This window comes from Tachyglossus aculeatus, chromosome 13 (genome assembly GCF_015852505.1).
Source record: "Tachyglossus aculeatus isolate mTacAcu1 chromosome 13, mTacAcu1.pri, whole genome shotgun sequence".
Lineage (NCBI taxonomy): Eukaryota > Metazoa > Chordata > Mammalia > Monotremata > Tachyglossidae > Tachyglossus > Tachyglossus aculeatus.
Window position 1 is genome coordinate 14157792 of NC_052078.1, and position 14009 is coordinate 14171800.

The 14009-nt window shown below is 42.5% G+C and overlaps 1 protein-coding gene across 2 annotated transcripts in view; it reads right to left on the reverse strand.

The window, feature by feature from the left end:
• Window positions 1-14009, reverse strand: part of CCNY (cyclin Y) — a 134395-nt gene that overhangs the window by 15588 nt on the left and 104798 nt on the right. For both annotated transcript variants that reach the window (XM_038755783.1, XM_038755782.1), the window contains exons 3-7: window positions 13383-13417; window positions 6929-7029; window positions 5852-5887; window positions 2889-2946; window positions 2663-2782 (exon numbers count right to left, since the gene is read on the reverse strand). In XM_038755783.1, coding sequence (XP_038611711.1) covers window positions 2663-2782; window positions 2889-2946; window positions 5852-5887; window positions 6929-7029; window positions 13383-13417 — 350 coding nt within the window. The remainder of the gene's footprint in view (window positions 1-2662; window positions 2783-2888; window positions 2947-5851; window positions 5888-6928; window positions 7030-13382; window positions 13418-14009) is intronic.

Here is a 14009-nt window from a genome sequence, read left to right on the forward strand (position 1 = left end):
CCCACGTTGCATGTTGCTGCTTTTGTGCATCCTCCCATCCCAGCATGGGGACAAGGAGGAGGTGGAAATGCATCCCCATCTCTAGATGTGAGCTTCTTGTGGGCAGGGAATGTGTCGTCTATTGTTATATTGTACTCACCCAAGCGTTTAGTACAGTGATCTGCACATACTAGGCGCTCATGCATACAATATATTGATTGACTGATTGCCCCACTATGTCCAGAGAGTACTACTGCTTGCTCTTCCCCTAGTGGGATGAGGAGAGGAAGTGTGGCCTAGTGGAAAAAACACAGGATTGGGAATCAGAAGACCCTAGCTCTGCCACCTGCCTGCTATGTGACCTCGGCCAAGGCACGACTTCTCTGGGCTTCAATTTCCTCATTTAACAATCAACCTATCAGTGGTATTTACTGAGCGCTTACTCTGAGCAGAACACTGAACTTGTGCAATGAGTATTAAATACCTGCCCCATGTGGGACAGTGACTAAATCCCACCTGATTATATTGTGTCTGTTTAGCAGATAGTTAGTGCTTAAATTCCACAATTAATATCCTAAGATAACTAAGACCTTGACTTTACTAATACACATAATACACATTAGTTGATGGTTTAGTGCTGCAGTGTGAGGAAGCTTAGAAAACACTTGCCCCTTGGGCGACCATTTCGCTGTTACTTCCAAAGTCAGAGCGAGAAGCTGTGTTTTCCTGACTCGCACCACGCTTTGGAGGTAGGGGTAGGAGCACTCTGGCACTATTCAAACACTTGAAACTGTTCTTGTCAACGGCGGTAGAGTCTGACTTGGAGTTCCCAGATGTCAGCGGGGAGCAGCTGTCCCCTCGGTCTGGGATCTCGCTGCCTGCGGTTCCCACAGATTGGCTGGGCCGTCTGCAATCTGATCCAGAGGCTGCTGCTTGCTTTGTCTAGAAGGGCCGCCAGAAGAATGCCCAGGGGGAGGAGAAGGACATAGGGAGCCTTGAGGAGACACTGGTGTAATTATTCTTCCCTCTCTCGGATCCATGCCCCAGATTTAAAAGCGGTTATCGAAATCCAGGCCTGGCCTGGGGCCTGATGGAAGTGTACTGCTCTCTGCTCCCGCTATGGAACCCTTCTGGTCCGACGCCTGGAGGGGGTGTAGGGGGGGAGGGGAGGACACACAGCTGCTATCATGGGAGCAGCCCGAACCCTCGATACAGTAAGCCTGACAAACTGTGGAGGTGCCTCAGTCTGTGCCCTGCTGGGTCAAAACCTCTAGCCTCAAATTAGACCCAACTGGGTATGGTGTGGCTAAATGAAGTCTTTCTTAAAAGAAAAAAAAAAAACCAACAAAACAAAACTCTAGCATTTCTCTTCCAATTTTCATGAAATTTTGTAAACGGTGGCAAGATCCCTTGTACTGCTAGGTACAGGTAAAGAACTCCTTGTCTGTCTGTCCTGTTTGTGTAGAATTTGTGAGCCAAAAATTGCTTCGAGCCTGATCGAGGCAGTGGCCCCACTTTGCTCGAGCACTGATTTTTCTCTGCTAAACGTTCCTCTCCTGAAACTCACTCCTGTCATTCCCATAGCCAGGAGCCTCAGATTATTCCTCTATACTGTACACTCATTATAGGCAGGGAATGTGTCTGCTAATTCGGCTAGATTGTACTCGCCCAAGTGCTCAGTACATTGCTCTGCACATTGCAAGCCCTCAATAAATACCACTGATTGATTGCTAAATGGAACTTGAGCAGTGGAGGGGTGAGCCACCCAGCCAGGACTCCTGGCTCCAATACCTTCAGGCCCAGCCCCATACCTGTCTGGGGCATCACAGGGCCAACACTGCAGGAGACGCTCCCGGCCGTCGGCCAGCTGGTCAGAAGACCGGCAAGGGGCCACCAGGCTGGGGGAGGCGTGCTAAGCCGGGCAGGAGGGGTTCGGGAGTCAGGCTGGCCTGTCCCCTTAGCTTAACCCCACCCAAACTCCCAGAGAGACTTGTGCTGCCACCGTTGAAGGTGAGAGCCCACAGAGCTGAGGGCAGACTGTTATCCCTCTCCGGAGGGAGTGGGAATAGTGGGATCACCAACTTAATAATCCCTTTTTAAGGAACAGTGCTTAATCAGGCAGCGTGGCTTAGTGGAAAGAGCATGGGCTTGGGAGTCAGAGGTCGTGAGTTCTAATCCTGGCTCCGCCACTTGTCAATTGTGTGCCTTTGGGCAAGCCACTTAACTTCTCTGTGTCTCAGTTACCGCATCTGTAAAATGGGTATTAAGACTGTGAGCCCTACGTGGGATAACCTGATTACCTTATATCTACCCCAGCGCTTAGATCAGTCCTTGGCACATAATAAGCGCTTACCAAATACTATCATTATTATTATCATAATAGTAATGATAATAATAATAACAGCAGATGACAGGGTGGGTTGAGTCTGGCTCCTTCCATAATAATAATTGTAGCAGTTGTTAAGTACTTACTATGGACAACACTGGGCTAAGCAATGGGGTAGATACAGTATGAACAGGTGAGAGACAGTCCCCACCTAGGACTCTCACACAGGGCTCACAGTCTATGGGGGAGGGAGAACAGGTGACTTGTCCCAGGTCACACAGTAGGCAAAGAGCCAAGCTGGTGGGGGGGAGGGGGGGAACCAGGGGGTAGCACTGATGTCATTCAGTGGACACTTACCAGGGTGACAATGGCACATTCGGCAGTCAGCTGAGCAGCACTGAACAACGTTCGAACAAACCGGTAAATCTGTTTTTGCTCTGGGTCGTGTTTGTCATAGTCGGGTGGCACTTCAGATTTCTAGGGAAGAAATATTTTCAAACAGATCACTGAGCTTCCCCAAACAGTGGCAGAAAAATAACCGGGCTGAGTCTCACAAAATATAAGAAGAGGGGGAGGAGATTACCGAAAGGGGATGAAGGTTTTCATCAAAAATATCTAAGAGCATCCTTCCATCTGTGTCCCTGGAAGGGGGGAAAGAAAAATTGAAATTTACATGTGGAAAAAATGCCTGCCATTCACACAAGCATGAAAAATTATCTGAATTTTCAAGAGCAGCAAAATACCACACAATATTAGTCACCTCTTTTCTTACATATTGCAATTTGAAACTATTTTTGATAAGCCCAGAGAAATGTTTCATATTTTATAAAGTTCCACTGTCCCAATAGCAACTAGAACTCAGTAGATTTTCTCTACAGTACTTTTGTTCTCTGGTCACTGTTGCGCGCAGATGCCAAGTGCTGTTCAAATCACTTCAGCAGAACCTGGGCTTAGTGAATGAGCCAAATTAGGACATTAACAAACATCCATCAGTTAGTCAATCGACAGCGTTTACTGAGTACCTGTGTTGGAGTCATGAACTTTGTGAAGTGAATTAGAAAATCGTCTGAGATTCTCCTCATATAATTCACAACCTAAATCAGATTTTTAATCTTGGCTTCTCATAATGAAAAATGATATGCAATGCACAATGTGTTACGAAAATACCGAGAAATAATGGCCTGCTAACTTGTCTTCTAAAATAATGTGGTGCTTTTCTTTTCAAACTGGCAAGTTTTCACAGTTTTTAAAATGAAGGTAGCACCGATTACATTTCTACATTCTGCTCTTCCAAAACAGCTTCTGCTTTTCACACAGCAGAGGGCGCGTTTATTACATTCAGTATCATGAATGTCGACTCCAAAGAAAAACAGGGCAATTTCTTCTCTATGAGTGAATTATTCACTTAGAACAGTAAAGAAAAATAAAAGGAAAGAGGCCATCTGGTATTAATTAGGGCTGTACCATTAGCCTTTCAAAATAGGAGCCTCTACCCTACAGACGTATCTAACCAAGATTCGTTTATCATTAGGATGTGCTGATTTGGAAAGAACAAGGCGGGGGATTAGGTGTGCTAGTGCGATGGTCTGAGAGAAGAGGGAGGAAACGGTTACCCTGTGGCTCATTTCGGAGATGACCTCAACATTCAAAGGTCCTTGAAGGAATCTGCAGTTCCTCTGACATGATAAAAACCTCAGAGCCGGTTTCTAGGAAGTGTCCCAGGGTGACAGACTCCAATTAGACCTCACCATTTCCTTGAACTTTAGCTGTGCTTGATTTTCACGGGCCCAGTGTTTCCAACTAGACTTGGAAAATGTCCTACGGCAGTGTGGAAAGCCTCTGATAAACCATTTAGAAACTCTACGGGGAAAACTTTAATCAACATTAACCCTGACAAACAGAGGAAAGAGGTCTAACTGAGAAATTTGGATAACGATGATGATTATTATTAAGGTATGTTAAGCACTTACTATGTGCCACACACTGTACTTAGCACTGTGGCAGATAGAAATTAATCAAGTCGGATCCAGTCCCTGGCCCGGATGAGGCTCTCAGTCTAGAAGAGAGGGAGAGTAGGCCCGAACCCCCATTATACAGATGAAGAAACTGAGGCACAGAAAAGTTAAGTGACTTGCCCAAGGTCACACAGCAACCAAGTGGCAGAGGCAGGGTTAGAATCCAGATCCTCGGGCCCATGCCATTTCCATTAGGTCACGCTGCTTCACAGGATGGGGATTAAGAGCTGGAAAGTATAAAATATCTGGCAGCAGAATCCTATGAGAAGCTGGCAGACTTTAGAACTCATGCTTTCACCTCCTTCCATGGGTTTGTACTCCACTTCAAATGGCATGATCTTTATCAAAGCCAGTGGGTCTGTCTACAGCTCCAAGTTTTCAGGCAATGCACTTTATCAGGCTAAAACTGGGTCGGACAGACAGGCCTCCTCTTCCCCAGGAGACCTACCATTTCCAATGTGCAGATTAATCACGAAACGTTAACAACAGTTCATTTTGAAACTGAACTTTCTATCCTTTCTTCTTTGAATCTTGTCCCAGGTTTTCACCACTAAATCATGGGGCAGAGCAAGGGTGTTACACTGTAGGTAAAACATGCTGGGGTCAGAACAGAGCCCTAACACTTTTTTCAATCATTTTCAAAGCATAATATATGTACTTTGATTTGTATCCAGCACCAGTAAATGGTCATGTTTTTCAAGGGCCTAATGGCTCTGGTTAAATTAAAATGCTATGTAGAAGAGCAAGATTTTTAATAGGTGCTTAATCGTGGGTCTTGACGAAAATGCTTGGTGTCCTCTAAGAACATAAGTAATGCCCACACTGGATTAAGACCAATGGTTCACCTAATCCAGGATTCTGTCTCTAACTGTGGCAACCGAATATCCCGCCTGGAGGAACCATGTGATGCTCTCTTCCTTATATGTTCTTAAATTCTAAATTCTAAAATTTCCTGTTTGACCTCAGAATGTGACTATTGCAAAGCCACTCAATTATGTGAAATATACTCCCAGCTATAGTTTCCTGATCTTTACGGGCCGTGAACGTTTCCGCTAATTCTGTTGTATTGTATCTCCCAAACGCTTAGTGTAGTGCTCTGCAAATAGTAAGTGCTCAATGAATATGATTGATTAGCTGATTCAGAAAAGTTAAATAATTTCCCAGAAAATTATCTAGATTTCCTTGCACAATATTTAAAATTATTTCAAGGATCTGATTTTGAATTTAAAGAATGAGCAGTGAAACTTCAAAAAAGATTTTGTGTGTGTGCATGCACATCTCAGAGGGTCTCTGAAAATAAGGTTCCAGAAAATATTACAGAGGGAGGAAGCGTATGAATAACGCCATGGACTTTTTCTGTATTTGATCATCTTTAACCACCTTTCACACCTAATTCATCCCTTGCCCACCTCAAGAGGTCAGATTAGATCAAATTTTCTGTGAAAACATGAAATGAAGAGGAAGGGAAGAGAACAAGGAAAGAGACAAATATCATTTCCAAGACTATCAGAAAAATTCATTATCCACATACCTGTTTTTGATGTGGTAATATATTGCAAGAGCTACACTGTAAAACAAAACATAAAGTTAGTGTTTCCTAATATAATCTTTGATCTTATATGACGCTTTAGTATCATGATGAATACTTAAATTTTAGTAAAAGGGGAAAAAATCATGTGAATTGCACTTTCTACAGCATGATCCTGAACTAGAAAATGAAGTAGGTAAATCATGATTAAACAATTATTTCCTTGGAAAACCCAAAAGGCTCTCTTGTGCTTATATCTCTAAACTCCCCCAGCCCTAGTGCTACCCTCCAACATTTGACACATTCACTGGGGCCTTTCAGTGAATTAAGCAGTTGTGTTAATATGATTAGGAAAACATAACCCACTGTCCTTTACACATTTTTTTTACTATTAAATCAATTAATCAATTTTGGTAATCTCTCCAATTTTCCCCATTCTGCTCCTGAAATGCTATGAAATTTTAATCATTTTATAAACTACATATCACATTTCAGGAGAAAATCCCCAAACTGTATAAGCTTTTTATCAGAGGACACGAGCAAACAGGGATTTCTGAATTCTATCAATGAAGTCCAGAAATCTGGAGATTTTCTGTATGTACGCCTAGAATTACAAAAGCAGTTAACTCCAGATTTTAGTGGACTGAAAACTAATATGTGTCAATAGTATTTATTCATAGCTGAGAAATACAAACTCTACTTCCTGAAGTCATTTCTATTTTCACAAGTTCACTCATTCATTCAATACTATTTACTGACTGCTTACTTCCCACACATCTATTAGAGAGCTCTGCACCGAGTGGGTACTGACCATATACAATAATACTGCTCTTGGTTTAGTATGACTTGCAAATAAACACATTCTGGTTTGCCTTCTCATTAACAATGGAAAGCTATATTGGGCCCCCAAGCACTTAGTACAGTGCTCTGCACAATAAGTGCTCAGTAAATACGATTGACTGCAAATATGTCTGATAGATCTACTGAAGACTCCAACAATTACTTTAATCAGGCTTTGCTTAGGCATCAATCAAAAGCACCAAAACATCCAGTTAGATAAAAAAGTTGAGCGCCACCCACCACTTAATTGTATACTTGAGGTTCGGTTGACTGACTGTGCTATCATCTAGGAAAATAGTGGAGCAGGAACTGTACTTCCTTCTTATTTGTCCCGGCGGATGCTAGGAAATAACATGGAACAAAAACAATGTCTGTTACACAAAACTGAACATCACCCAAAACAAACTTGAATTAGTTAAAAAAAGATTCTAAAAGAAATTAGGATTAAACAAACTTTTTAAAATCTATCAGTACAGGCTCCAAAAACTGCATTAAAAAAACAACAAAAAACAACCTCCATCCAACTTCTCATCCTCTCAGAGATATGTCTGGGATTTCAGAACTATCCCCAAATATGTGTAAAATGCACTTAGCACTAATTTCACCTGTTAAGCAGCCACTGACAAGCATTAATAAGAGCCTGGTGAAAATATCTGTTATGTGCACTGTTTTCTGGGACCACAGGAAGCAGAAAAAGTTGAAACAACACTCATGTGGTTTATAAATTCAGGAACTATATCAGTTATTTTGGTATTAGGCTCTTTGGTATGGTTTCAGAAGAGAGAGCACTTTTTTAATAAAGACTGAGAAAGGATAAAGAATCAGGCCTTCAACACCTACTGTTACAAAAACTCATTCCAGTTTAGGAGAAATTTTATGGACCAAGTCTCTCATTGTTTCGAGTTCTGGGAGACGCAGTCAAGATCACTAAGAATCAAATACCTAGTTCAGCACAAATCCATTTGGGTTGGATGTAAATAACAGTGGTATTTGTTAAGCGCTCACTATGAGCCAAACAAATAGTCGATACAAGATAATCAGATCCCACACAGGCCTCACAGTCTAAGTAGGAGAGAGAACAGGACTCTAACTCCCATTTTAAAGATGAGAGAATTGAGGCACTGAGAAATTAAGTGACATGCCTAAGGTCACATGGCAGACATGTGGTGGATCCAGGATTAGTACCCAGGCCTTCTAAATCCCAGGCCCAGGCTCTTTCTACTAGGTCATGCTGCTTCTGATAGAACTTCTTTCTATTTAAATCAATGTAGAAGCATACTCCCAGATTCACCAGAGAAGACTGGCTGGCTCCTGGAATTCTAAGCCAATTCCTCAGCATATTTCTAGAGAGCACTGTTATTGAAGCACTACCCAAAAAAGCAGAAATCTCCATCACCCATTATATACAAATAACATGCAGGTCATGCATGGCATAAAGTAAATAGCAGCCAGAGAATTCAAATGCAGGGTTGTTCCGTTTGCTTCTGTTTTCTGAGCCCACACTTTATTGTGAAAAGACAGGAAAGAAGCAGATAAAGCCTAAGTAAAATACTTTTTTTTCATGTGGTATTTACTCTGTGCTAACCACTGGGGTAGATAGAATATAAACAGGTTGAACACAGTCCCTGTCCCACATGGGCTTCACAATCCAAGGACGAAAGGAGAACAAGTATCTGATCCTCATTTTACAAATGGGGAAACAAAGGCACAGAGCAGCTAAGTGATTTGCTCCAGGTCATACAGCAAGCATCAGCAGAAGTCAAGATGATAACCCAGGTCCCTTGATTCCCAAACCCAAGCTCTAGTCACTAGGTGATGTTGTTTCTCATATACTGACAATATAATAATAATAAAGGCAAATTCCAATCACAATTGGACACATCAACACTTATCTAAACCTAAATATGTTGTCACGAAAAAATAGCTGGTCTAAAAAGGCACTAGGTGCCACTTATTAGTTTTCAGCTCAAGGGATCATGGGTAAGTGACAGCTTTCAACTTGGCATGCCCCTGCCAACTCTGTTGATAAGAACATTCCTGCTGAGAAAATGGTTAGAGGTGCTCAAAGACTAAATTTTCAATTACCCAAATGAGGGAAGCTTAGGGGTCAATTAGGTAATATAACTGCCATTTTGCCCTATTTATTAGCTTGCACTCTCACTATTGCTTGGACTCTCAAGTCATGGTTCTCTATATTAGAACACCTACACTATGAAATAACTCAATCATAAATTATTTTAAGAATGCACAGAAGTTGCTTATCAGAAATGCCTGTAGCCTCAGAATAGGTGTTTGTAACCCGAGAGAGAGTTGGGTTGGGAGAGTTTAGAGGATGGACACTCGATGGGAGAGAGGGAGAAATGATGGAGGAGAGATGGTGGGGGGGGGGGGGGGGGGGAGAGAGCGAGAGAGAGAGAGCGAGAGAGAGAGAGAAAGAGAGACCTGGCTTCCCATGACTGAGTTGGGTTTTAACCATTCACCTCATTGCTCTCTCCTTCCCCCTTCCCATAATGGCACCCCCAACCCCCGCACGCGCCACTGGACAAAGTCATTAGTTCACTGCTAATACTGAACCATGAACAGAACTACTTAAAGGAATAAAACAGAAAGGAATAAGATGTGGCCAATATGAAAAAGAGGATGATGAAGTTGGGAGTCTGGAATATAAAGGAAAAATTATGGCATGCGATGAGAAACACAATGGCAAAGGAAAGCAAGAAAGCAATCTGATAAAAGGGTAGCACAGTGCAATGATAACCACAAAAAGAAAATTATACTGGATCCAGTGTAAGGAAAGGCAACGAAGACAAAGAGAGGACAATAATTCTGGGTCCAGTTATTGGAAGTTAAGAGTACAGTAGAAAGGCAAATTGGATACTCAATGGCTACAAGGAGCACAAAAAATAGAGGTGCCATGGATAGCATGAGACAGAGAAAGAAAGAAGAAAATGTATCTTTTTTTTAACAAGCTGAGCATCATACGTATTTAGATACAGGCTTGGGAGTCAGAAGAACCTGGGATCTAATCCCAACTCCAACACTATCTGCTGTGTGACCTTGTGCAGATCACTTAGACTGCAAGCTCACTGTGGGCAGGGAATGTGTCTGATATATTGTTTATACTGTACTCTCCTAAGTGCTTAGTACAGTGTTCTGCACATAGTAAGCACTTAATAAATGACTGACAACTTCTCTGTGCCTCAGATACCTCACCTATTAAAAATTGGGATTAAGACTGGAAGCTCAATGTGAGACATGGACTGTGTCCAACCTGATTAGCTTGTCTCTACCCCAGTGCTTAGAACAGTGGTTGGCACCTAGAGTTTAAATTCTATTTAAAAAATCCCATTATAAAAAAAATCCAAAAATCCATCTTTGTCAGGCTCATGAGCTAGAAGCGAACTAGAGAAATCATCTGGTTTCTAGCTTCCAGGCAGATGAAACAGAGATGATAAATGGATAGAAATAATGTGGGATTTAACAGGGTACAAATATTAGGAGAGTTTCAAGGGAATCAAATGATCACGACTCAGAAAAAAGAGCATCAGGAATCAATTCTGGATAGGTGCTAAATGGTGCCATAATACACTGCTCTGCTCGCAACACTGCATCCTATAGTTGCAAAATAATTAGCTGCAGTTCGTGGGTAGGTGCTCATAATTGACTTCAACATCCACAAACTGAAGGAAATATTTGGCTTCAGCATGGTAAGATGCACTTCCAATATAGTAAGATGAATTTCTCTCTATCAGCTAAGTCAGAGAGAGAGTTTTGAAGATGCATCTCAGATGTGGGAGGGACCCTCATGGCTATTATAGGGGAAAAATGTTTTTTCTTGGCTTGGTATTGACACTGCTTCACAGGAAGGCCCTAGGCTCCTGTCATGCACTCAATAGGGCTGTTTCCGCACAGAAATTTGTTCAGAGACCACTTCTTCCCAGTTACATTTCTATTTTAACCATGCTCAGGGGACGGGCAGCTTTGTAACACAATTTCCCCTTTCAGGGTAGAAGGAATAACAAAAATATTGTCTGTGGATAATGTAACAACAATAATAATTATGGCATTTGCTATATGCGTACCCTGTGCCAGGCACTGAACTAAGCAGTGGAGTATATACAATCTCTGTCCCACATGGGGCTTAGAGTCCCATACAACAGATATTTAATCCCCATTTACAGATGAGCCCACATGGGACGCACAGTCTAACGGTCTAATGTTCAACACATTAGTTATAGTAACAAAAAATCCTGTTACTTTTTGCAGCTTACTCTAGTTCAATTGCAAGGAAGTTCAAAAAACATGGGTTTGAAATGTTTAGTCCACTCTGTCACAGGAGAGGGCAGGCATTAAATCAAGTCATCCCAGTAGTAGAGGATTAGACCACTGCTCTCCCCATCTTCAAGGCCCTTTAGAAACCAAATCTCCTCCAGAAGGCCTTACCTGATTAATCTCTCAACTGTCCACCTGACTTCCCCATCGACTGCCACTTCAAGACTTCAGGCTCACCTAAGCACTCACACTTCCCATACGTATCTTTGTCCTCCATTGCTTCTCCCTACCTGGTGACACTTGGGCGAATAAGAAGGGAGGGGTGAGAAATTAACCAGGAAAAGCCTCCTGGAGGAGACGTGATTTCAGAAGGACTTTGAAGATGGGGGCAGTGATGGTTCGCCAGATGTGAAAGAGGAGGGCATGACCTAGAGGTTGGCTCAAGGAAAGATAAAAATGAAGGACAGGGAGTCGGTTTGCTAGACTGTGAGCCCCACATGGAACAGAGACTGTGTTCAACCTAATTAACGTGTATCTACCCGGCACTTAGAACAGTGTTTGACATGTAGTAAGCACTTAACAAATACCATAAAAAAAGGAACAAAGCGTGTGAGTTGGGGTGTTGGGGGAGCAGGGGGAAAAGAGAGTGGATAACTAGGAAGGTGAGAACTGATTGAGTTCCTTAGAGTCAGTGATCAGTAATTTCTGCTTGATACAGAGAGGAATGGGCAGGCATTGAAAGGCGTTGAGAAGCAGGGAGATGTTGACAGATGATGTTTCAGAAAATGATTTAAAGGGAGAAGGGAGAGGCCGGGGCCCGGGGAAATCAGTGAGAAGGTTGATGCCAAGCCAGAACAAACACAAATAATGCTTTGGCAGTGAGTGCCATTTGCTGCTTTCTGATGAGGAAAGATGAGGAGCTTTCTGATGCTCACTTCTAGACTGTGAGCCCACTGTTGGGTAGGGACCGTCTCTATATGTTGCCAACTTGTACTTCCCAAGCGCTTAGTACAGTGCTCTGCACACAGTAAGTGCTCAATAAATACAATTGAATGAATGAATGAATGAATGAGGATGGAAGGCTGGCAGACAGGAAGTGACATGGCAGCTCTGGATAGCTTATCCTCATGGACCTTGGGGGGTCAAAGTAGCCTCACACCTCATCCCACCACCAAGAAGACAGCTGGGAAGTTGAGACAGGCCCTGTATCCTTTCAGCTGAAGGGGCAACAGGTGGAATAGCTAGTTCCAGCTCCCGGGCACAGAAGGTAGCTATAGCTGCCCATTCTGCCCCCAGATCTACAGGAGCTCATCTAACAGCTTCGCTCCCAAAGTGCTAAGCCCATGAGAACAATATCCCTCCCTCCTCCACGGAGCACAGCCCCTATGGCATAATCTCTTCGACTTTCTAGTAGCCAGGGAGCTATTGTAATATCTTGTCCCCATAGCCTTTCCTCAGTCCATCAGGAGCAGAACTTTTGACTTGCAGCACGGTGAGAAAGAGTATACATACAGCTGGTAGCTACCTCAGGCACACAACACTAAACAACCATTTATATATTCTGAACTTATTTAGAATATATGGCAGCAGATTGCTCAGCAAGACCTAAATTGTAAACAATCAAGCAGTCAATTGTATTTGTCAAGTCCTTATTGTGTACAAAGCACTGTACTAAGCACCTGGGAGAGGACAATAAGCTCAAGTTGACAGACATGTTCCCTGCCCACAAGGAGCAACTTTTTCCTTTCAGAAACACTTTGACTGTGAGCCTTTTGTGGGACAGGGACTGTGTCTGAATTGCTTATCTGTACATGCCCCAGTGCCTAGAGCAGGACTTTAACCCTATGATTAGCAGCAGAAACTCCCCCTCTAAACTGTAAGCTCATCATGGGCAGTGACCATGTCCACTAATTCTGTTGTATTTTACCCTCCCAAGTGTTTAATTAATATGAGCGATTGACTGTTCTATACCTAGTATGTGCTCAATAAATACCACTGATTGACTAACAGATTGTTAAAGATATACTCTAATGGCTGAGGTCACTTTTAGAGGGGAGAGTAATGCAGAGGTTGAAAACATGTTTTAATGAATAAGGGTAGTACTGTGCAGAGAAACAAAGCACTTGTTTATCACTTGTCTACAGTATTTATTACACATCCCACAAGTCTGGATTTTAATGGTACTTTTGCATAAACATTAGAGATAGCTGATAAACACAGTCAGCCCCATCCATTATCAAAGCAAACTGAGAACATTTCAGCAAACAAAGCAAACAAGCAAACATTTCAACATTCTCCACTGTCTTCCAACTAGTAGCAACATGTACAACCAGCTCTGACCATTAGGAGAGGCACTTGCCAATGCTATTTCCAGTGCACAGTCTTGTAACCGCAAAGTACATAAGGAGAGAACTTCACTTACGTGGTTAATGTAGAGACTCTTGCGTTTTTCTCTCACTGTGAAAACAAAAGATAACAATAGAGATGTTATATGCACGCATTTGGTCTCAAAACTCTTTGCTTCAAAAACGGGGAGCCCTGCATATAATGCCTTTATCTCCCCAACAAATAGTGCTCCAAGCTCAAGGAGGGAATGAAAAGGAGGCTTGCAAAGATTGAACAAGATTACAAGTACTGACCTTTAGTGACAGGTGAAAATTTTCCCATGTTTCCAAATTCCACTATTACTAAGAACCAGGTTTTCGATTAATTTTAGTCATTGTTGGACTTTTAGTCAATAGAGTATATTGGTTTAAAGTGAGAGAGTGGGGGGGGGGGGGAGAGAAATGCTAAAATAATAAATGCAATAGAGTGTTAATTACATGAATGATTCCTGAAACCTACAAAACATTCATTAGTTTATCCTCTATCCAGCCCTCTGCTGGAACAAAGGCAAGAAACCTGAAGAGATGCATGAATAGTGCACTGAGCCATGGTAAATGTGATTTAAGTAGAAAGAGCTACACCTAGATATCAACTTACCATTTGGAGGGCAGAGGAAGGGAGAATAGGGGGCAAGGATTTTCCAGGGATGAGGAAAGGGAGGAGA